Source organism: Amphiura filiformis, chromosome 19 (assembly GCF_039555335.1).
Source record: "Amphiura filiformis chromosome 19, Afil_fr2py, whole genome shotgun sequence".
NCBI classification, from domain to species: Eukaryota; Metazoa; Echinodermata; class Ophiuroidea; order Amphilepidida; family Amphiuridae; genus Amphiura; species Amphiura filiformis.
The window spans coordinates 5,817,434-5,841,927 of NC_092646.1; the positions used below are offsets into that span (position 1 = coordinate 5,817,434).

Consider the following 24,494-nt stretch of genomic DNA (forward strand, 5'->3'; position numbering starts at 1 on the left):
CCGCTTGCCGCAGCGGCAAGCGGCAGGGCGTTTCAACCAATGACAAGCCTTGATTGTGTCCGTTTGTCTGCAATGCGCGTGCGCCACGCCGCTCAGCGACAAGCGACAGGGTAGTATGAAACCATCATTACTTACTGGAGGAAATACTAATCAATCAACTAACAAACCAAGATGTCTGCTTACAGTATAGTGGAATATCTCGCTGACCATGACGGCTACAAATGCGGTTATTGTGGCTCTAAGGACACGAATTTCTCTCGTGGTAAGTGTAATCAAATGCTAAGGTTCTGAAGATTAGACTGGTCTTGTTTTGACGTGATGACAAGATACGGGTATCGCTGGAACGAGATTTTTCGACTGACCCTAATTTGACAACTCTGTTCTCTATCCTGTTCACTTCCTCCTAGATATACATTTGTATACATATCGTCCTATGGACCGGCGCCCGCGCAAAGTGAAAGTAAAAGTGATTTCAAATGGAATGTGATATATTGTAGATTAGACCAGCAGAGAGTGCCCAGAAACCTTCAACACCGGAATGCTTGAAGGGCATACAGACAAATTACATTTCAGAGAATTCAGACCAGGAAAGATTGTTATAAATATTCGTTCTTCCCACGCACAGTGGTTGATTGGAACAATTTGCCATACGACATCATCTCTACAGAGAAACCAACATCTTTCAAGACATAAGCACCTAAGAGAATAACAAATTTTTTATGCGCACTCACAATCCTGTCCGCATTACTCTACCAGTTGCTGAGCAACGAAAGGAGTGTTGGGCAGTATCAGTATCAGAATCAGACTTAGAAATGAAAATGGTATAAAAAAAAGGCAAACCGGCTATGGCCGATACCCTGACAGTTGTAGTAACTACAAATTTAACGCTTGAGGACTTGTTTTCAAGTTGTAGAAGGTGCCATAGGGTGGCTGGAGTGTAATAATTATTTTCATTATAAATGTCGCAAAATATTAATATTGACAATAATTAATAACCTGTTTCACCTCTCCATATATTCATACATTGCTCACCTGTGTTTTCATATCATATTTTGTGGTGAAAAATGATTACAAATGTGTAATTTGCAATCATTTTTGGAGCAATGATTTCTTCGAACCGACGGCTAAGTGTGTATGTGAATGCACATTAAACACATACAAACACATACACAGCACCTGTTGGAACTCCCGGTCGGAGCCGGGAGTTTCGATTATTGGAACTGATACCTTGAGTAAATATATAGTAGGATTTCAATTTTTTATTAATGAAGTTACTTGTAGTTTTGAGGAATGACAAAGTTGTTTTTGAAAACTAAAATGTTTGTTTCAACTGATGATAGGAATCATAAGGTGAGTGAATTTGTGAAGAGATTTGCTTGTTTGAGTGATAGTAGGATACGCAATGTAGGCTGGTCCTCTGTTTGACCGGCTCCGACGCCTCAATTCACGCTGAATTATTCAGTACCTGCTAACCAGACAGCAATACTGCGTATTGCTGTATGGAACCAGACATACCTTGGCTACACTCGCTTGCCAGTAAAATAATGATAGGGCGCTTGCACGAAAGATTAAAAGGTTGATAAAAATTACCTGCATTGATTTGCAGAGGCTCAACATTTTTCAATATGTAGGTATGCTAGGTGAATTCAAATTTGCCATCAAACTGCATCATTTTACATATCAAATTAAAGCCCTTGAGCAAAGAAAGCCAAAACTGAAAACATTTTTGTCATAGCACTTTCCGTAATCCGCGTAACAAAGTTAAATCTTGTCAAAGATTGACTTACATCAAAAAGATTCAGCTAGCAAAATTCCACAAAACGGCATTTCAGGGGTGTTTCTAGATCTTAGTCTCATGGCGATAGCAGCTTTTTTTTAATGGAACTGCTATCAAAATCCTCTAAAATTCCATGTGCGACTTGATTATCACCATAAAAATCATATATTTGGGTCAAGTGAAGTATAGAAATCATATTTATGTAGATTTCCTTCACCGACCTATTCTTGAAAAAAATTCTAATTTCTATGTAAATATGCATTGTGTTTGGGCCCTGGTTTCAGCGAATTTCGCTGACTAGCAAATGTGTTAACTAAGGTTTGCCTGGGATGTAGCTCTTCTGGAGCCTTTGAGAGGAAACTTTACAAAGAGTTTACAATATATGCAAACAACAGGGATTTACGTGAACCATGAAAGTTCATATGTTAGGTATGCCAGGCAAACCTTAGTTCACACATTTGCTAGTCAGCCAAATTAACCGACAATGTCAATGTATATTTACATAGAAATTTAAAACAACTGGCCGAAGAAGGAAACCTACATTTAACAAGTTTTCTATACTTCACTTGACCCAAATATATGATTTTTTATGGTGATAAGACAATTTTAGAGGGATTTTGAGGCTCAGTTCCAAAAAAAGCTGCTATCATAATGAGACTAAGATCTAGAAACACCCCTAGATGCCATTTTGGGGAATTTTGCTAGCTGAATCTTTTTGATGAAAGTCAATTTTTGACAAGATGTAACTTTGCTACGGAAAGTGCAATAAAAAAAAGGTTTTCAGTTTTGGCTTTGTTTACTCAAGGGCTTTAATTTGATATATAAAATGATGCAGTTTGATGGCAAATTTGAATTCACCTAGCATACCTACATCTGTGTTGGTATAAATCATGATTTTGATTTAAACTTTTGATCCAAACACAAGGAATTAATTCCTACCTCGCAATTTTCAGATGGTACTCCATCTTTCATCAGCGAGTGAGTGACTGTATCAGGTTGTGATCTTTTTGACCTTTGACCTGATAACAGACTCGTAGACTCCTGAGAGTTTGAACCGGCCCGTCTTTGTTGAGAGCTTTGTTGTTGGATTCCTACAGCGTTTTTCTGCCGACTTTCGGATGATGCATGCACATTAAAAAATATTGTTTAAAAACATGTTTAAATAGGCCTACAATATGGTTTCCAAATAATTTGTTCTTGACTTTCAGATGGTTCATGCACATTAATGTTATTACATACATATGCAATGTCTTCTGAAAGTATTTAGTCAACTATTTATTGGTGCAAAAGAAAAGGCCTACAAGATGGTTTCCTAACTGCCGATTTTCGGATGATGCATGCACATTAAAAAAGGCACACATTAATATTTTTTCAAATATGCTTCAGCGTTTCAAGCATGTATCTATGATGTGAGGTAGGCCACACAGGTGACCCTCCCCCCCCCTGGAGTGGGGGTGGGGGAGGTGGGTGTTTGAGTTCTGGTGGAATGGTCCACTTGAATCAATGACTCGTAGACTCCTGAGAGTTTGAACCGCCCGCCTTTGTTGAGAGATTTGTTGTTGGATTCCTACAGCGTTTTTCTGCCGACTTTCGGATGATGCATGCACATTAAAAAATATTGTTTAAAAACATGTTTAAATAGGCCTACAACATGGTTTCCAAATAATTTGTTCTTGACTTTCAGATGGTTCATGCACATTAATATTATTACATATGCAATGTCTTCTGAAAGTATTTAGTCAACTATTTATTGGTGCAAAAGAAAAGGCCTACAAGATGGTTTCCTAACTGTTTGACTTCTGGTGGAATGGTCCACGTGAATCAATGAATTATGAGTTTGTTATAGTGCATCATATATGAAGGCCAGCCATGCAAATCATGTAAATAAAGCCAGTGCAGCAATTTCAAAAATGCCTTGTACATGGTTAAGTATAGGAAAGTGGACATTAAAAAGTGCTTTTAACTCGAAAATGGAGCCTCTTTGAATTTTACATTTTAATTTCTTGTTGATAGGTACATAACCTTGTCTTTGCTGTGAAAAATAGTAATCACCAGTTGCCCCGGGTGGGGGTGGGGGGAGGTGGGTGTTTGACTTCTGGTTGAATGGTCCACTTGAATCAATGAATTATGAGTTTGTAATAGTGCATCATATATGAAGGCCAGCCATGCAAATCATGTAATAAAGCCAGTGCAGCAGTTTCAAAAAAGCCTTGTACATGGTTAGGATAGTGTACATTAAAAAGTGCTATAACTCCAAAATGGAGCCTCTTTGAAAATTGCATTTTAACTATCAAATTTATCTTCTGTATGGGGCTTAAAATGGTTTTTACAGTGTAGAAACACTCTAGCTTTGGGGCCCAGGGGCTTCGCCCCCTCGACCCCCACCGTGCCATTGCCCCTGGACCCACCAGGGGCCTTAATCGCCCATGACGCTGCATGACGCGATGCTACGGTCACTTCACTCCCTAAAATACAGTTTTGTATGGCAAAATACAGTTTTTGGGGTCTGTGAGTACAGTTTCTTGAGTTGCAAGGTTTGCATCCCTGCATCTACAGCACGTAGTGTATAGTGACAGAAGTGAAAATAAGACTACCCGTAAACAAATAAGACATAAACTCAAAATCATGACAGTGAATTGTGATGGGTTGAAGGGAAAGAAGAAACAGCATGAATTGGCTTCCTTAATTGACATGGAACAACCTGACATAGTGTTGGGTACAGAATATCATCTCCCTAGTACAATCAATAGCTCTGAGGTGTTCCCTGATACATTTAAGGTTCAGCGTAAAGACCATGATATGTATGGTGGAGGCGTACCGGTATTCATTGCCTACAAGGATGACATAGTTGCCAGTGAAGTGAAAGGGTAGGTGAAAAGTGTTATCCCGATATCAACATGGTGTGTTAACGTCCATAGCAAGTTCCAGCCACTGAAAATGAACATCGGTAGCCTTTGTAATAACGGTTTTTTATTAATGCGAGTGCGAGTTCTTACTCACAGATGACCACAAACAACCTCTGAAACAACGCTTGTTACTTGGTACCAAAGTTAAAAAGTCACCAACAGTAATGTATACTCATTTACCTGTTACAATCGATGTCCATTATCCCATACACTCAATGCAGCAATGGCACTTACAAAGTGTTTTCTGTTCTCATTTGCAGGCATGTGGGCACACTCAATGACATGTGAGGATTATCAAGACCTCATTGATAGAGGATGGAGGAGGTATGTATATGCCTATTGCCTAGCCCCCCCCCCCCCCCACTCAGCACTAAGGCCTGGGCAACCCTGTCATTAAATTGTGTTGCTGTGGTGCTTATTCAAAATATTACCCCATCATAAAGTATATATACCTCCTGTTTTTACCAAAACATGACCTTTTGTCATTCTATTTCTTAACCACAGCACTATAACAACTGGATAATAATAATATCTATTTGAATTACTTACACATGACAAAAGCAAGTCATTCTGGATAAGTGAATGTGCTTAAAGTCCAAATACAGAAGTGCCCATTCATCCTTTTCCCTGGGCCTCAAGGAAGAACAGATGATTAATTGTGTTTTCAACTGATTGAGTGTCCCAGGTTAAAGAAGAAATAAAACAAACAAACAAAAGATGGGGCAAAAGCAAAACAAAATTTTTATTGCATATATGTGAAGCGACTGCTCCTCCCCCTTCCCTTCTCCTAGGTCGATATATGCTAACTGTAGTGTAGAATTTCACTTATTATGCAGGAGTGGCAAGTATGTATACAAACAAGTCATGAACAAGATATGTTGCCAAGTGACACCATCAGATGTGGAGCTCTCAAGTTTGCACACCTCCTCCCTCTTCCCCTAGGTCGATGCTACTGACTGTATATACCTTTCCCTTATGCAGGAGTAGCAAGTATGTATACAAACCAACCATGAATAGGATGTGTTGCCCTAATTATACCATCAGATGTGAAGCTCTCAAGTTTACTCACCCCCTCCTTCCCCCCTAGCTCGATATGCTGCTGACTCTATACCTTTCCCCCCTATGCAGGAGTGGCAAGTATGTCTACAAACCAACCATGAACAGGATGTGTTGCCCTAGTTATACCATCAGATGTGAAGCTCTCAGGTTTAAAGCTACCAAATCACAGAAGAAGATCCTCAAGAGATTCACTAGGTATCTTATGTACGATGAAAAACCCAGAGCAGGAGGTGGAGCTGAGGGGAAACAGTGCAGTGATGACAAAGATATATCAGATGAGGTTGCTTCACCATCACAGGTACGGTACCGATACGTAATATGAACTGTTCCATTTAAAATCCACACTACCCTTGTGAAAGATTTAGAAATATCTTCCATAGGGGGAGTAATGAATTTCAAATGGAATGAGCACATAAGGCAGCTCCATTTGAATTTCATACATCCTCTGAAAATTATTCAATCTGAATCTTCCAGAGAGGGAGGGTTTTAATTAGAGTTGGTTAATGTACTTATTCCATTTGAAATTCATACTCCCCTGTTGAAGATATTTCCCAAATCTTGCACAGGGGGAGGGTGGACTTAAAATGGATTAGCCCTATACTTGTGCAATACAATTGATGTTTGATGGGGTCAGCATGTTGGAGACAGATATGGAGAGAAGGGCCAAAAATTCCCACTGTTAAAAGGGGGATCCACTTCCTAAGTTACATGTATATGATCCTCTCCTTAAATACACCTCTATAGGCGGGATGTGCATCCAACTCTAAGGCAGGATAAACAAACATCATTCTGATGATGCCTATTGACCATGATAGGTGTAACCTTCAATTGTGATATTTTCTGGTATTTCTCATAAATTGTTGTTTAGCCACTGTACTCCTGGGCTATGTGTCCCCATAACAGTGACACAGGCATTTGTTTTGATGGTTTAAGTTACACAAGTGTAAAGTCTCCAAAAGAATGTAAAGTTGGGCATTTAAAGTTTTTTATGCATGTTTACATTTTAATAATCGACTTGTTTTTTGACAATGCTGATAGTCAACCATAAATTCTTAAACACTTAAGAATGTTTTTGCAATCTTATTGGTTCTTACCCGCTTGATATGACACAATATCACACACTTTAGCTGCGGTGTGTCGACGCGATACTCTTACGCACTATTTGAACCAATCGGAGGTGCATAACAACAACCGGACTGATCTATTCTAAGCCCTAGGTAATTCCTTGTAAAATGTAGGATTTAATTTGATTACAATTTGGTATATTTATGATTAATATATTTATTTGAATTGAAGTGTTTAAGAATGGGAATAAAAGTATTGTTTTTTAGTTGCGTATGCAGTGCATCTATCATCTCATATAACACGCTGCATCATTATTTTCGGCGTAAAACAACTCGGCTTTGCTTTGTTTTACTTAAAATAGTGATGTCGCCCGTGTTATATGAGACGATAGATGCACTCCAGCGGCTAAAAACAATACCTTTATTAACTATAGACCATTCCCCAACTGCCAAAGTTCCAGCATCATCTATTGATGAGGGCCAATCACTCCAAAGAGTGCGACATACAAAACTGCTGTGCACATACCACATATTATTACGGTCTCTCACATAAACTCAAAGACACACACCCCCTCTTGTGTAGCGCAAAGGCACACAGAGCAGACCTGATTTGGTAGACACGCACGATTGGACGATTGACCCTCTTGAATATAAAAGAATTCTCAGAATGCAAAGCACATGGATTTTGCCTGTTGGTAAATGGTCTATTTCTCTATTAACGTTAATAAATGTTGTATGTCTTCAATCTATTCAGAATTCAGAAAGGCAACTTGCTGACCGTGATGTCAAAGGGTTAGATTCCAGTGCCATAGATGCCTCTGCTATTATCAATGACAAGACAAAAGAGAAGAGAACAGAGACATCACAATCAGGAGAGACAAAGGGAGAGGGAAGTAGCAAGACACAACAACCAGACAAGGTTCATGTGGAAAAGAAGCAGCCCAAACCAGGTATGAAAAAGGACTTGGCTTGCTAGAATCGGAGCCAGAGATAAAAATACTAGTTTGAGTCTTTATGATAACCCCCCCCCCCACAGCCTGTGATTGGTTATTATCTATTCCATGTTGAAAAGAAGCAGCCCAAACCAGGTATGAAAAGGACTTGGCTGGCTAGAATCGGAGCCAGAGATAAAAATACTAGTTTGAGTCTTTATGATAACCCCCCCCACAGCCTGTGATTGGTTATTATCTATTCCATGTTGAAAAGAAGCAGCCCAAACCAGGTATGAAAAAGGACTTGGTTTGTTAGAATCGAGCCAGAGATAAAAATACTAGTTTGAGTCTTTATGATAACCCCCCCACAGCCTGTGATTGGTTATTATCTATTCCATGTTGAAAAGAAGCAGCCCAAACCAGGTATGAAAAAGGACTTGGTTTGTTAGAATCGAGCCAGAGATAAAATACTAGTTTGAGTCTTTATGATAACCCCCCCCACAGCCTGTGATTGGTTATTATCTATTCCATGTTGAAAAGAAGCAGCCCAAACCAGGTATGAAAAAGGACTTGGCTTGCTAGAATCGGAGCCAGAGATAAAAATACTAGTTTGAGTTTTTATGATAACCCCCCCAGCCTGTGATTGGTTATTATCTATTCCATGTTGAAAAGAAGCAGCCCAAACCAGGTATGAAAAAGGACTTGGTTTGTTAGAATCGAGCCAGAGATAAAAATACTAGTTTGAGTCTTTATGATAACCCCCCCAGCCTGTGATTGGTTATTATCTATTCCATGGTGAAAGAAGCAGCCCAAACCAGGTATGAAAAAGGACTTGGTTTGTTAGAATCGGAGCCAGAGATAAAAATACTAGTTTGAGTCTTTATGATAACCCCCCCCCCCCCACAGCCTGTGATTGGTTATTATCTATTCCATGTTGAAAAGAAGCAGCCCAAACCAGGTATGAAAAAGGACTTGGTTTGCTAGAATCGAGCCAGAGATAAAAAATACTAGTTTGAGTCTTTATGATAACCCCCCCCCCCACAGCCTGTGATTGGTTATTATCTATTCCATGTTGAAAAGAAGCAGCCCAAACCAGGTATGAAAAAGGACTTGGTTTGTTAGAATCGAGCCAGAGATAAAAATACTAGTTTGAGTCTTTATGATAACCCCCCCCACAGCCTGTGATTGGTTATTATCTATTCCATGTTGAAAAGAAGCAGCCCAAACCAGGTATGAAAAAGGACTTGGTTTGTTAGAATCGGAGCCAGAGATAAAAATACTAGTTTGAGTCTTTATGATAAACCCCCACAGCCTGTGATTGGTTATTATCTATTCCATCTCCAGTGACACCTCATGTGGATGTATATTCGCCAGCGAAGTGGTTACATAACTCCTTGGCAACTGGTTCACACACCATTTGACATTTGTAGTACATGCCATAGACTTTGTGTTGCCATCATTCTGATCGTGGTGCAGAACTCAAAAGTGTGATCCAGTTGGCATACTGATAATCAGATTACATGTAACACTTCGCTGGCGAATTGTAATTAACATTGTTGTTTTGAAAAGTCAATATAACACAGCTGTAGTGCCAGTTTGCATGCCCTTCCAGTGAACATAGACTTAAAGTAAGTCTCTGGCAATCACAACATTATGCCTTATTATGTAAGAAAAATAATTATCAAGCACAAATCACATGGTTTTATTTAAAACAAACTCATAGTGACTCTAAAAACAAATAAAAACATCGGTCTCTCAACACGCGATATTCAAAATTCCTGGGTGCCGAAATTGTCGAGTGCAAATTGGTAATCTCAGACTTTAAACTAGTTTCATGTAGGTTAAATTATTTGCTGTAACATATTTTTGGTGCTTGCTACCTAACTTAAATAATTTGCTATTATGTGTTTGTTTTTTCCAGAGGAAGGGCAGTTTTTGCTCAAAACGTTGGTTGTATTTTTGCTTACAATTCAAATACTGCAGCAACCAAACATTTTGAAGCACATTTCTAACACTACACCATTCTAAATATTATTATTATTTTTAGGTCTAGGCTCAGATCCAAGCAAGCCAGCTTGCAAGAAAGCCAAACAGCTACGATTAGAAAGGAAACAACAGAGGCTTGCCCAACGACAAGAGACCACCAATGCCACAGAGACTTCAAAAGCAACTAAAAGGGAAACCAGTGCACCTAAGTGTATAGAAGAACTCATAGTAGATTCACTACCAGGACAAGAGCCTAAACATAAACTAGAGGTGAGATTGTGTACTTCTAGAAAGGCAAATCTTGGCAATGCAGTTAGAGCTGGCCCAGAGCAGTCTATAGTAAATGCCTATAGACAAATCCAATTAGCCAAGTGATGACAGTCAGAATTCTTTTGGCCATTACTGAGTCCCCTCCGCACCAAACTACCCAATTAAGTGGATCAATGCCGCATAAAAAATCAATCTTATTGTGTTGTGTTGTAAACTATCATCATTCTGTTGTCTACCTGTAACTTGGGTGATGAAATGTGGTTTACAACCCCCGCCAAGGATGTATCATTTCACATTGCAGGTGGGATGGGACCCAACTGTTGCTGCCATTGAAGTGTACATAGGACATGTGAAATTGGATTCATCTATATAGATTCTATTTCTAAGGACTTTTTCTGGTTGTAGTTTTGACTGCAAACAGTTTAAAGCTTCTTCATCGCCCGCTTTGTATAGTGACAAAGAAGCCAGGCTACTGTTCCTCTATTTAGTTCTCAGACAGGTGTATGTCAAAGAAGATATCTTACACTTCCCACAATGCAGTACTGATTTGCTATCCAGCGCAACATGGATCGATAGTGACAAATGTACCTCCATGAGCAGAGCACATCCAGATCTTCAAAACATGTTTATATCTTGACTATCGACCCATGTTTAGCCAGTCTATTCTCAACATGAAAGCAAAGTAATAGGAGCACGATTTGATGTAATGAGGTGATGCATCATGTTGTAAAGGATTCTGGGAAGGGTAAGATATCTTATTTGGGTGTATGTTGCTGCTGTTATGTTAAGACCGACTGCTTAGTAGCAACATTGCATTGAATGATTGGTTTTCTAGAGGAGTCGTGCATAGTTTAAAACTTCATACATTTGAGTAATGCACACACATTCTCAAATAAACATGATGTGTCTGTGAATTAGTAAATAAAGAATTGAATTGTGTTGTCACATTTTTATATTTTAGTACCATGATGATCATCAAACAGATTAAATTGATTGTAGATTTTAGAAAATATTACATAACACACTGAAAATATAAATTCGTACCCTTTTTTCCCCACAGACAGATTCAGTGATATAGAGCACATGCAATGGAATCGTTTCCTGGATATTTATTTTATTTATTGCTGGGGGATTCTATTTGATATTATTTATGGATCCATTGGGCTATTCCAGTTGAAATCCATCACACCTATGGAAATTATAATCTTAATCTTCCACACAGGAGTGAAGATTTCAAATGGAGTCACCTATTCAAGTAACCCCATTTGAAATTCACAATTCCTGTATGTAAGAACAGTAAGATTAAGGTCATGTGTATGGATTTCAACTGGAATGACTCCAATCCAATTCAAGACAATGTTTACATGAAATAGCCCAAAACCCATTAGAGACCAACACACCTACATGTTTGAATACTGTAGTGTGTAAGAACTGATGAAATTATTGGATCCGATAAATTTCATAAAATGGGCTGTTTTGTCAAATATGTTGTTGCAAATATCATTTAATTGTTTATGGGAAAAGTATGAACATACCACATCATAAAGTCAAGATAAGAACATTGTAAACATTGCCATTGACCAACCTCACAAAATCTATGAATGCACATTTAACATCTGTGTTACACAATTCCATTTTTCCTTTGACCAGATTCGTCTTGTCAGATCCAGCCCACGGAGCCCAGAATTCCAAGACACCTTTGCAGCCGAATATGCACTCTACAAGAAATACCAAATTACTATACACAAAGACCCACCTACTAAACCCACTGAAAGACAGGTACACACTGATTACAGGGGGGTGTAAGGGAACTGGATAGATCATTATGACTGCTTGGAGCATATGTGTATATTGCAGTTTTTTTTTTAAAAAACTTGCTTTTAAAAAAAGACAAGCAATTGTCAAATTAAATTTGTCTTAAATGGGTCATGATTGTTACACATATTTTTCTCACTTTGGAAACAACAATAATGCAGATCTATGATTCCATTAATGAATGTCGTTGTTTAGAATTTAGTGTTGGAATGTGTGTAACATTCATGTAGCATTTTAAGCATTTCACAAATCTATTCAGCAAAACAAATAGGGGTGGGATGTTAGTTGATGGAACTGCCTTCTGGTCATTTAAAAGATTTCAAAAGTTTAAAAGCTTGGTCTGTTTTAGATTTACTGATGTTAATTACAGATTTTTTTACCCTACCCCCTCTACCGTGTAAGATTTCCCACAAGGCCAATTCAGGGCCAAGTTTTGTGGTTGGTATTTATAGCTTAATTTGACAAAAATGTGAATGAAAATCAATTTCTTTGTTAAAAACAGGTGTGGAAGTAATTTATGTCAGAATGTGTGTTTTTGTGGGGTTGAGGGATGGGATAATCTATCTGGTATAACCCAAAACCTTTTGCAAACGGGTCTACATCAACCACCATGCCCTTTTTAGATACTATGTTGGGTAAATGATAGGGTATTTGCAATCGTGAAGTTGCAAAAAAAGTGGTATTTGGGTCAAAAGTTTATATGGAAATTGAACTGTGTACAGTCAAGGTAAGTTGTGTGAAACTTACTGTGTGTGAGGAAAAAGAAAAGAAAGGAAAACTTGTTGTATCATTTCAATCACAAGGGGCGTTATTGGATTCATTGACAACTCATTTACACTTTGCCATTCTGAGCTATTGATGATAACATTTTCAGCAGGAAGCTTTTTTGTAACAACTTTCTAGACGCTTCTATTCTTAAGTTACATGTAGCCATCAATGGCTCTTTTCAGCGCCACCATTTATTTCAGGCCATGTACGTTGTAGAAGTCTTTTCAGAATCCTCTCTAGACAACGGGTAGTTTACTTTGATCTCTTTCTTGTCCTACAATATTTCAGAGCCAATATCTAAGCAAGGGGCAGTCTTCATTAAAAAATTGGTGCTGAAAGAAATGGATCTAATCATTACAAAAGTTCACAGTTTTGCATTGGTGTGACCCTGCATTTGCCACATGTAGCATTTTATAAGATGTGTTCAAGGCTCAAATTGTCAAACTGTAGTAATCTTCAAATGGCAAAATGCTCCTAAAAATAATGTTGATGGTGCATTCGGTGTTAACCCTTTAGGTTCACACATGAAGCATGTGGTGGTGGTATCCATATCACAATATTAGTTGTCAAACTGCACTGCTTATAGAAAGTCTGATTTTATGACCAAGTATCTATGAATAGGGAGAGACAAGTATGATGATTGCAAACAGTAGTATTAAATTAGTATTTGATCAGAAGGCAGCTTCAGTCACTATCCAAATTATTAGGAAGAAAACATCCAAATTGATCAAACTGCACACCAAATGTTCTATGATTAAACAAGTACACAATGTGATTTGCCAAGCAGTCTCGGATGAACTCCATTGTACATTCACAATCTCACATGCAAAAATATACATAATCTAAACAGTAGAAATAAATTATCAACACCATGATCCCAACAAGGTTACACTTGCTACAATCCAGGGACAAATATACAATCCCCAAATTGGACCCAGCATCGAACCCTGTGGAACACATTTAATACAGCAGTTGCAGATGGCTGGCTACTTATACCTATTCTCGTGACAGGAAAACTGAATCTTTAAGCACTGTCTGGTTTGATTGAAATTAACAAGTGTGGTTTCCTTTCTTTCTTTTTTTTCTTCAAACGCATGTGATTATGTGGGTGTGTATGTGTGTACATTGTGAGTGTAGGTTAGATTAGTAAGAAGTTATCCAAGGAGTGAGGAATTTGAGAGAACATTCAAGGAGTCACAGGCACTGTTTGCCAAATACCAAATGGCCATTCATAAAGATCCACCTGAGGAATGTGATACACTCAGTGTAAGTTTCTAATATTGGCAGGTATATAGTCCCACATTTGTGACCAGCTCCAATAAAACCCGGAACAAGTCGCCAGGCATGTTTTTTAGTTATAGGCCTTTATAGATGACATTCCCATAAAGAAATGAAATTTTGGAATTCTTAGTTTCATGATATTTGACTGTGGGACTAAGTGGACTTTCAAATCGTTGAAAGTATTTATTAAATAGAGGTTTATTTTATCAATAAATAAGTTGAACGATGATAATCCCTATTCAATCCTATGTAAGGCAGGAAACTAATTGGGCCATTACTCTGAATAGCAATTTGGCAAAAATATCAAGGTATCGTTTACAAAATTATCCATATCTTGAAAAGTATTGGTGCTATTTATACAATTTTGGTATCATGTTAAAGTTTATTGTCTGAGTGCTTACATTTTTATTCAAATCGTGAAATGTCAAAAAATGCGATTTGTTCCTGGTTTTGTCAGAACGGGTCACATAAGGGTAGTCCCACATTTTGCATGCATTTTTCCATTGCAACAAACGTGAGAGACTCAGTACACCGGTCGATCTTACCGCTTCCGATGTTGATTAAGATACTTCTTGCATCGATCCCGAGATGCGGAAAAACCAATAGTCATTTTGTCCCACATAAATGAATAAATAACAAAAACCCCCGATCCCCGGTGGACTCACCCAAAAGGTGACGCCACACCATATGATCGCCTTATCCTCCTTGGTCTCCGACTGACACAGACGTGCCTATCGATTGTTCATAGCACTGTGTATCAATTTCTCGACCAAGGCGAGAGATATACGGTTGTAGTTTCACACCTTAGGTAAAACCAAACCGGTATTGTTCGGCTGAGGATAGTTTTGACGGCATTTTCTGACGAAAAAGTGACAAAAAACGATGCAAAACTTAGCTACATATCGTGCATCCGTTTGTATACGGGACACACGAGCAATTCAAAATGGCCGCTCGTTGACGCCATGCATTTTGTTTCCCACGTAAACAACCATTGCAGCCTGTAAGTTACAATAGATGTTTGTACATACACATTGTATTTCATGTACGGTAGGTTATTGTTGCTATGTTAGGGTGATTACTCTATCGTTATGTCTTCATTACCGTCCAATAAAGACGAGTTAATCAGATATTCATACGGTGGGGATTGGTAGGGACCCGTCAGACATTTTAGTAATAAAGTTAGCCAGTCCTTACTTTACCACTAACGTTAGCGACCAGCCTCCGTGCTCAGGTTTGCTTACTGGGCTTGAGTCGCGTGTTGGGGGGTAGTGCCCCCCCTCCCTTTCTCCTCGCTTCGCCTCGGCCCTGTCGGGCTTGCCCTTCCCTGGTGACGGAGCGGGACCCACACCCGCTCTGTTTCACCCACAGGGAGTGCTCACGATCTTCTAGATGTCTTTCTTTTGCTTAGGACTCTCCGAGTTCCAGCTTGACGATTTGGATAGGCTCCGTCATCGCCATAAGACGAAGAAGAAATCTACCAAGGGCACTGGTAAGGTCGACACGGTGGATTCTGCTGTGACAGCCCCTATGGGTCATGGCAGGTCTGCTTAAGGGGCTCCGGTCCCCGGACAAGCAGGCGGTTCCTTCGGGACTGCTAAGCGCGTCCAAAGGCTCAGCAGCCAGCTAAAGCACTGACTATACGCCGGAGCAAAGTAGCAGGCAGCAGAGCGGTAACCACCAGCGAAAAAACCCTAGCGGGTTTTGCAGCAGGAGGATACCAGTCGACACGGTAGATTCTGCTGTGACAGCCCCTATGGGTCATGGCAGGTCTGCTTAAGGGGCTCCGGTCCCCGGACAAGCAGGCGGTTCCTTCGGGACTGCTAAGCGCGTCCAAAGGCTCAGCAGCCAGCGAAAGCACTGACTATACGCCGGAGCAAAGTAGCATGCAGCAGCGCGGTAACCACCAGCGAAAACCCTAGCGGGTTTGTAGCAGGAGGATACCAGTCCTCTAGCGAAAATCCTCACGGGTTTTTAGCAGGAGGACACCCGGCTGTTGCAGGCATATCTACAGGCTCAAACAGCCACAGTAGTCGCCAGCGACGGGCAGCATGCAAGGGTACCCGGGCTTGCCTGGGTTGAACCCTATAGCATGCATGGGTTCAGCAGAGACGATACCGCGGCTAACGCTGTGGGTGTAGTCTTAGCAGAACCAACTGGGGTTGTCACACGGCAGCGTTCCATGGCGGGACCGCCGAGTGATACCCTGGGCCCTAGAATAGCTGCTGGCTGTCCACAGGGACTGGCTGGCGATTATTCAGGGGTTGGGCTCGCAGTCTCTCACGGGACAGCGACCCAGGTGCATTCGTGGCAGCTACAAAGACGAAGCACGGCTTGACTTCAGTGGTAGCCGCTATGCACCCGCCCATAGCTGCCGTGAGTGGTCCGCCACACACAGCGACCTTGGGCGAAGCTCTAGAGGGTACAGTAAGTAGCTTGAACAGCCTAGCTGATCAACAACCCACTTATGTCCTCGAGAGCCAGCGGAGCGTGGGTGATCCATTACCGTCACTGGGTCACTTACCCTCTCTTGATCGATCACTGTCAAATCAACAGGGCATAGCTCCATTGATTGACGCTGCCTATTCAGGTGGCGAGGTGATTGATCGGGGTATGCACGCTCAGCTACCCGTGGTACTAGGCACGCTCCCTCTAGCCAAGGGACAGCCGGTATAGCGGGGTACCCATACACATCGGGCTTGATCCTTGCGGGGAACGCAGTGAGGCATGGGTACAGTGGTACACAGCCGGGAGCCCTCACGGGCACCTACGCTAGTACCGCGCCGGTACCACGCCAGCACACAGCTTGATCCCCCAAACAGGGAACGCAGTGTGGCGAGGGTACAGCGGTCCACAGTTGGGAACCCTCACGGGGACCGACGCTGATACCGCACCGGTACCGCAGCACCGCTTTAGTCGCCACAGTCTCTGTGGCAACAAGGGGAGGCGGTGCTGGTACTGCAGTACCATGGGGTTACCCTGGTGGCGGATCCTTTCAGGGTCAGCTGCCGGCTGGGTATGCCCGTGGTACCCGCCGCAGGGTGTTTCTTCCACGGCCTAGCACCGTGGCAAGTGTCGCCTAGCGATGGCCACGCAGTACCAACATCAGCTGTTGACCAGGCCAGCCGGCATGGAGCTAACCCAGATCTTGATCAGGGTAGGCCCCGTGCTGCTAGCGCTAGGACGACGGCTGCGAGAGCATGCGGACCCAGTGGTGCCATGGCGGATACCTCAGGGTCTTGCGGGAGTACTCCCTCTTCTGCTGGCAGGTAGTCGGCGAGCCACACAGTGGTTATGCCTTCTTACCCGCTTTCAGATGCCCGTCCTCGGTTACCGTCATCATCGGAGCATGATCACGGATACTGTGGGCGAGGAAAGGAGTCGGAAGCTGAGTCCGGTAGTGACATCACTACAGTCTCCTTCCCCGCTGCCCCGCCGAGGGGAGCAACAGCACTGATCTTCCTCCGGACACCCCCTAAGGGGGAGTCCATGGAGGAGGACCAGGGGATCCTTTCAGTAGGATGCTCAGCTGCTGCTTCCTCACTGGGGACGCCTGCACTCTCATTCCCGGCAAACCTCACGGGTAGATATCGTAGGGCTGTCGAGCTCAGTAGAGCTCTGACGCCGCGTGCTTGCACGCTTCCTGTGCGTGGAACGCGGGAGGACCACGGGACCTACCTGAGGGGATCCGAGAGGGACCCAGATGTCGTCAAGCGTATCACGCTCAGACAACATCTGAGCTCTTCCGCGAGGTGAGCCTATTAGCGGTGCTAACAGCTAGCCTCAACGAGAGCTCCATGGGCCTAGCCCATAGGGTGTCCACTCAGCGCCGGGGAGGGGCCTGCCACTCCAATCGCTCAACGCGATGGAAAGGCAGGGTCCTTTTTCTCTTTGGATGCTTCTGCGCCACGGTGGAGGACCGTGCAAATAAGCTACCAACGGAGCACTCTGAAGAGGTCGGAAACTGCCCTTACCATGGGTAGGAGCTCCGACTTCAGCAGGCCGTGCACCACCAACAGTACCCGAGCCCACTACCTCTGCAGCACCCATTTCTGGGAGGCGCAAGGGTAGCACAGGATCAGCTGGCAAGCCCCGAAGAAGAGCAAGCGCTCTTCCAAGGGAAGCTAGGCAGAGCATTCCTGGGGGCTCAGCGGTTTTCCACAGGGGATCTCCCAGTGGACGACCGCTTTATGGCTTTCACCCAGAGGTGGGAAACCATCTCTCTGAGCGCCTGGGTATGGTCAGTGGTGAGTGGGGGGTTACAGACTGGCAACCCAGTCTCCCCACATTCGTCTGCACATTTCAGAGGTCCACAGTAGTACCGTCAGACGGCCCCCAGCGTCGGGCACTACTGACAGGGATCACACAGCTTCTCACGAAGCGGGCGATTGTCCCGGTCTACCCCCCGTTCTACGGGTGATCTTGGAGCCATTGGCTCCAAGGAAGACCGGCGCCGGGAGCCCCATCCGGAACCGCAGGCTGTTGAACACGTTCTTCAGGCCCAAAAGGTTCAGAATGGGGACTCTCGCCGGTGCTAGCCTGCCCCATCAGGGGCATGGGAACAGCATCGCTAGATCTCTCGGACACCTATCTGCATATGCCAATCGCCTCTCAAGATCGGAGGCATCTGCGCTTCTAGGTACAGGATCAAAATTACCAGTTTTGATACCGCCATCCGCCTGTCCATCTCTCCCAGGGTGTTTAACACTCTTGGTCAGAGCGGTGGCAGCGTACCTGAAGCACAGGGGTGTCAACATCAGTTGCTACCTGGACGTTTGGCTCATATACGGACGCACTCCACTGAAGACTACGGGTCTCATGGGGTTGATAGTCCGAGGGTGCGGGACCCTGGATTTTTGATCAGCTCAAAAAGTCCAGCGTGGTCCCGACGCAGACACCACTATTTGTAGGGGCCCGGATCACCCTCACGGAGGGGTTCGGTGCTCTCACCCGAGCGGGTGACGCAACATGGTGCGGTGTGCCTGACTCTTGGCCGAGTCTCGGGCAAAACCCGCTGTGGCATGGATGAAGGTGGTAGGCCTAATGGCCAGTATGGTAGACCTCGTACTGTACTGCCGTTTCTACGTTAGGCTTACCCAACTACACCTTCTAGCCTGCTTGCAGGCCCAGTCGTCACCACTATCCCTCGCGGTTCCGTTGTCGGAGATCGCGCGAGAGGAGCTCTGGTGGTGGACCCATCAGCCCAATTTGACCCAGGGTGTCAGGTTTCCTGCACCCCCGGTATGTCACGTAGTGACAACCATAGCGCCAAAACGGGGCTGGGGGTCCACATCCACGGAGACTCCGTCTCGGGCCTATGGGGGCCATAGAGACAGAGTTTCACATCAACCTCCCTCGCTTACGAGGAGGTGATCGTGGAATCACATACCGTTGTCCTGACGGATAGCACAACCGTGGTAGCCTACCCCAACAGACAAGGGGACTCCGGGCCACCACGATTGAGCCTGCATGCACGACACCTGATAGGGTGGTGCAAGTTCAGGCAGATTACGATGAGAGCGATACACATCGCGGGCGTCACCAGCATCCTCGCGCACAATCTGTCACGAGGAAGGGTGTCGGGACCAGCAGAATGGTCGCTTGCTCCGCTGGTCGCTCAGTCGATCTTCAAGGGGATGTACCACACCTCGAAAGATCTGTTCGCATCTCATCGCAATCATCCACTGCCGGTGTACTGCTCAAGGGTCGCGGACCCCAAGCATTCACCGTGGACGCTCTGTCCATAGACTGGGAGGGATGACAGCTTATGCAGTCCCTCCGATCTCACTACTCATGAGGGTGGTGGCCAAGGTCGGGTGGGAAGACTGCATTGTCATTCTGCTAGCGGCAAGGCCGCTGGGACTCCGCGAGGTACCAGATCTACTCCGGATGCCCGGAGCGGAGGTACCAGTCTAGCACTAGAGCACCTGCAGTTAGCTGCATGGCCCTTACCAGGGAACACGCAGCGGAGGGATACTTTTCATCAGAAGCTGTTTTTCTCATCGCCGGGGCTAGACGGAAGTCTACCCTCCGCACGTATAGCCAGAGTCTGGCTCCATACTACGCTTGGTGCAATGAGACAAATAGCTCTCCGCTTAGAGCCTCTGTGCTGCTAGTTCCGGAGTTTCTGACAGAAAAGTTCCAAGCAAGACTTCAGAAGGGCCACTGGGGCCAGCTATAAGTCAGCTGTCCTCTCCATTCACCGAGGTTTCGAGACGGGTCGCCTATCATAGCCGATGGTTACCTTATTAGTCTACGCCCGACGGTATGTTCAACGAAAGTGTCTACTAAAAAGGAAAGTGATCCTCCTAAGGGATCCCAACACAGTCTTAGATTACCTTAAGGGTCACCCTTTTGACCTTCCGCCAAAAGCGCACGCTTAAATACGTAACTCTCAAGATGGCTTTCGGTTTGGCGTTGGCTTCGGGACGGCGGTGCTGAGTTGCACACGGTCTCGAGGTTAGCTTCCGTGTTCACAAACACTGGAGCGACACTGTTTCGGCGCTCTGTTCTCGTGACTACGAACGGGCGCTGTGCATACCGACATTCGTCCCTCTCCAATCCCCAGGGTTGGGCAAGGTTCGGCTGAAGCCAAAGATAGGCTGGGGTGTCCGATAAGGCGCTGCAGCACTATTTCTTCCGAACACAAGCCTTGCGAGGGACTCACGACCGCATTCATCACCCTTACAGAGCCTTTCGGTTGGTCCAGGTGTTGGTGGGGTCCGGGGATCGCGAAGGTTTCAAGCGCCCCACGACCCACTCGACACGAAGCTATCTCATCATCTTGGGTATACCGTTCGGTTGTCCCTTGAGGAGATCTAGTAGGCGGTGTCCCGAAACCACCTTCGCCTTCTCTACGATACTTCCGCTTACGTTAGTAATCAGAGACGGGCGGAGGTTTACCGACATTGTTCGGCGATCATAATACGGTGGTGTACGGGTACCAGGTTTTCAGACTATACAGAATACTCAGCATGGTAAGAACCAGTGTCGCTATTCTTAACCACCAAACATATTAAGTAAGGAGGTTTATGTCTGTGATCGCGTGGTCTTTTTGTTTCCCGACCGTTGGGGAAAATATTTTCTGACCTCGCGAAAACCATCGTTACCCGCCCCCGATCCCTGATCAGATGCTGACCAATCTTGTACCTCCATCCGCCGGTTACTTGCTAGATCGATCTTTCAGATGTTGATGCAAGAAGTATCTTAATCAACATCGAACGGTAAGATCGACCGTGTACTGAGTCTAGTCCCAAACAAAAATGTTTGGTAGACTCATAACCGGTGCGATCTTACCTTCCGATGTTGATTATCCCGACCCCGCCACCCCTACAAGTTTGGTCCGAGTAGGGGATCCCAAGTCGGATAAGGGCGATCATATGGTGTGACGTCACCTTTGGGTGAGTCCACCGGGGATCGGGGTTTTTGTTATTTATTCATTTATGTGGGACAAAATGACTATTGGTTTTTTCCGCATCTCGGATCGATGCAAGAAGTATCTTAATCAACATCGGAAAGGTAAGATCGCACCGGTTATGAGTCTACCAAACATTTTGTTTGGGACTATTTTGAGTTTTCTGCTGCAATTTTGGTTATACACTATGATTGGGCTATTACATTTGAAATTCACACTCCACTGAGCAAGACTTTGGAATTGCAACCACAAACAATTAGGCCAAAAAAAATAATTGTTTGTTTGTCCACGTCCGACCTGGTCCCGACCGTGTCTTTTTTTTTTTTTTTAATTTGCGTTGAATGTGCTAGTAAAACAGTGGTTAGTATAAATTTAAAGAAAGAAAATGTAAATAAAATGAACAGTATAACATGCAGAACCATCTCAAGAGTTAAACCAGTATAGTGCTGTGTGTTTTGACTTATTTACCAGTTTTCAAATTGTCAGTTTCAAGTGCAATATCTGTATCCTCTATGGACAAACAAACTTTTTTTGGGGGGCCTTAGTTCAGATCAATTTTCATCCCTAAAAAGTGGAATAGATGTGGAAGTTTTTGGAATTGATTAATTTTTGGCCAAATTGTGCAAAATTATACTTGTTTTTATAAATTTCAACAAGTTTTAACTGGAATTTCACACAAAAGTAGCAAATTGTTCCGGCTGAAATGGAGATCTTGCACAAAAGGTGTGTGGATTTTAAACGGAATAGTCCCTAGTCAGTTCTCTGGGATTTCTATTCCAATGATCATTAGCTTGCAAGGGTTTTTGTCCTTCTTCAGATGTGTTGTTGCTGTGACCAAGTTTGCTCTGTATTGTCGCAACGGTAGAATGTGTACACAACATAGAGCTATATACAACCTGTATCAGAATGATTTGTGTCCATTAGTTTCTAGTGATTTTGAGTACCACATCAAAATGCAACATAAGATCTATGTAATTTGTAGATTATCTAATCTTGTTAGTCATAAACGGTCCTTCATTCTATCTACAGCCCGTACATGAAATGTACTCCTGCCTAACATCACAGGAATTGTGAAAAGGGCCAGTTTGAAAAAAGGTGTTAACAACTATGTTAGCTGACAAGTTTGCACCTATAGGCAAAATATCTAATGCTCGATCATGAGAGCCTACTTGGGTACAAACAGGTATTTGCGTCGAGCGTACTCCGCAAAGACCGGTGCTTATGGTGCAAAGACAGCTTTTGAGAATTGACCAATCACAAGGTCGTTGCTAGGCAAGGTCAATGTTTGGTCATGTAGGTCGCGTGATCTTGTTATTGTTTGAAAAGTATGCTGACGCAGAAGGTACATCCTCTCATGATCCAGAATTAGTTATTTTGCCTATAGATAGTACCAAGGTGCAAATTTGTCAGCTTTACCATTATGATGAAGCTGTTAATGCCTTGGTATGTCTTGACATAAAAAGAGTCTCAAAAGGTCTTGGATTTTAATTCTAATTGAGGTTCTTGGCCAATCTCATGGGAGAATAATAATTAGTGATCATAACATGTAGCCACAAGTACTAAGTATTCCATTATCAATTACGATTTCATTAAAGATTTGATTGATTTTCAACCATGCAACATTTCTTTGTCTCTACAGTTCACAAGGTTCCTGGTTGATTCCCCTCTCCAACCAGATGATACAGAAGATGCTCCCGAGTGTGGTTATGGCTCCTTTCATCAGCAATACTGGTTAGATGGTAAACTCATTGCCGTCGGTGTGATTGACCTTCTGCCCCATTGTGTGTCATCGGTTTATTTATTTTACGATCCAGACTATCAATTTCTAAACCTTGGCACATATTCTGCTCTCAGGTAAGTTTTATAGTTGTTTGTTTGCTTACTTTCTTACATAATTGGGGTCAGGTGTGATATCGCCATTTTGACGTCAACATTGGATTAACATGAAAGCTTCACAAATAATTCTTAATATGTAATTCTAAAACCCTTGGGGCATGACAAAGGCCCAAATTTAAATATGTTGTTTTTCAATTTGTAACTGCTAACCATTAATTTTGAATGGGCTGTCAGTCTTGTAGTTTTATCAGCCTTGTACATCACATGTCCTATACCGCCTGTCTAGCATTGTTTGCGGATTGAAATGACAACCATTAAAAATGATTCCCTCTCCAACCAGATGATACAGAAAATCATTATTTTGGGTGATTTTAATGAATTTGATACATCTCTTGTGGAATGTCATGCCAACATGAGCCAGCTTGTTACCTTCCCAACAAGGAAAGATGCCACCCTTGATAAAATTGTCACTGATATCCATTCGTTTTATCAAGACCCAGTTAAACTTCCTGCCATTGGTAAGAGCGATTATTGTTGTATTGCTTTACACCCAAACAAACAAGTTCGCAAACCTAAAGCTGATCGTTCGTATGTGCGTCCTTTAACTGACTCTTCAATTCGCAGCTTTGGGCAGTGGATAACTCTTGAAAAATGGGAAGCGATTTACGCTGTTGAAAGCGCTGATGAGAAAGCATCTGTTTTGGAAGAACTCTTGTTGGAAAAATTCCATACTCATTTTCCTGAGAAATGTGTCAAACACAGGGAGGATGACAAACCCTGGCTGACTGAATCCATAAAGCGGTTAATAAACCAGCGTCAGAAAGCCTATATGTGTGGGAATATTCAATCCCTGTATAAAAAGTGAAGTCACTTCGCCGGCAGTTTGATTGACATTGATTGACGTTGCTATGCCGGTTGCTATGCAATCCAGTGCGCAGCCTAAAACTTACGTACTTGTGCACGTATTTCATTTGCGTACGGCCAAAGGAACTTGCCCTGTATTGCATTGACAGCTTTCGTCATGATTGACAGTTCTTGTGCATTTCAGTGCGCAAATTAGTCTTAGTTCCAGATCTGCGCTTTAGATAACGATTGTAAAGCAATCAAATCTCGCCATTGACCAAAATTAAAGAAAGGAATACCATTCCAGCTTAATCCCATGCGTGTATGTCAAAATTTAGACGCAAATTAGACTACTTTGTTGAATTGTTTGGATAATATAAGGATAGTAAAGGCAATTTTATATCACTACGGCACGCATTTTTGATCCAAGTCTAACCACCCGCTATTCTGGCGTGATCTATCCATCAAGTCCACACTTATTAATATTCATGAGTTTAAAATCCAGCAAACGGAATTAGACTGAGACAAGTCTTAATCTTAACAACA

At 43.0% G+C, this 24,494-nt stretch overlaps 1 protein-coding gene across 1 annotated transcript; it reads left to right on the forward strand.

The window, feature by feature from the left end:
• Window positions 1–73: 73 nt before the first annotated feature.
• Window positions 74–23,127, forward strand: LOC140141698 (arginyl-tRNA--protein transferase 1-like). The gene is made up of 7 exons (XM_072163610.1): window positions 74–262; window positions 4,944–5,007; window positions 5,812–6,040; window positions 7,561–7,756; window positions 9,786–9,994; window positions 11,645–11,773; window positions 22,909–23,127. The coding sequence occupies exons 1-7, from the start codon at window positions 172–174 to the stop codon at window positions 23,125–23,127; spliced, it is 1,137 nt and encodes a 378-aa protein (XP_072019711.1). The 5' UTR covers window positions 74–171.
• Window positions 23,128–24,494: the final 1,367 nt, after the last annotated feature.

Excerpts from the sequence above, each read along its gene's own strand:
- LOC140141698 (XM_072163610.1), top strand. The coding sequence starts at position 172 with ATGTCTGCTTACAGTATAGTGGAATATCTCGCTGACCATGACGGCTAC. Across the intron at positions 263-4,943 it reads GGACACGAATTTCTCTCGTG|GCATGTGGGCACACTCAATG; the intron begins GTAAGTGTAATC and ends TCTCATTTGCAG. Across the intron at positions 7,757-9,785 it reads AAAGAAGCAGCCCAAACCAG|GTCTAGGCTCAGATCCAAGC; the intron begins GTATGAAAAAGG and ends TATTATTTTTAG.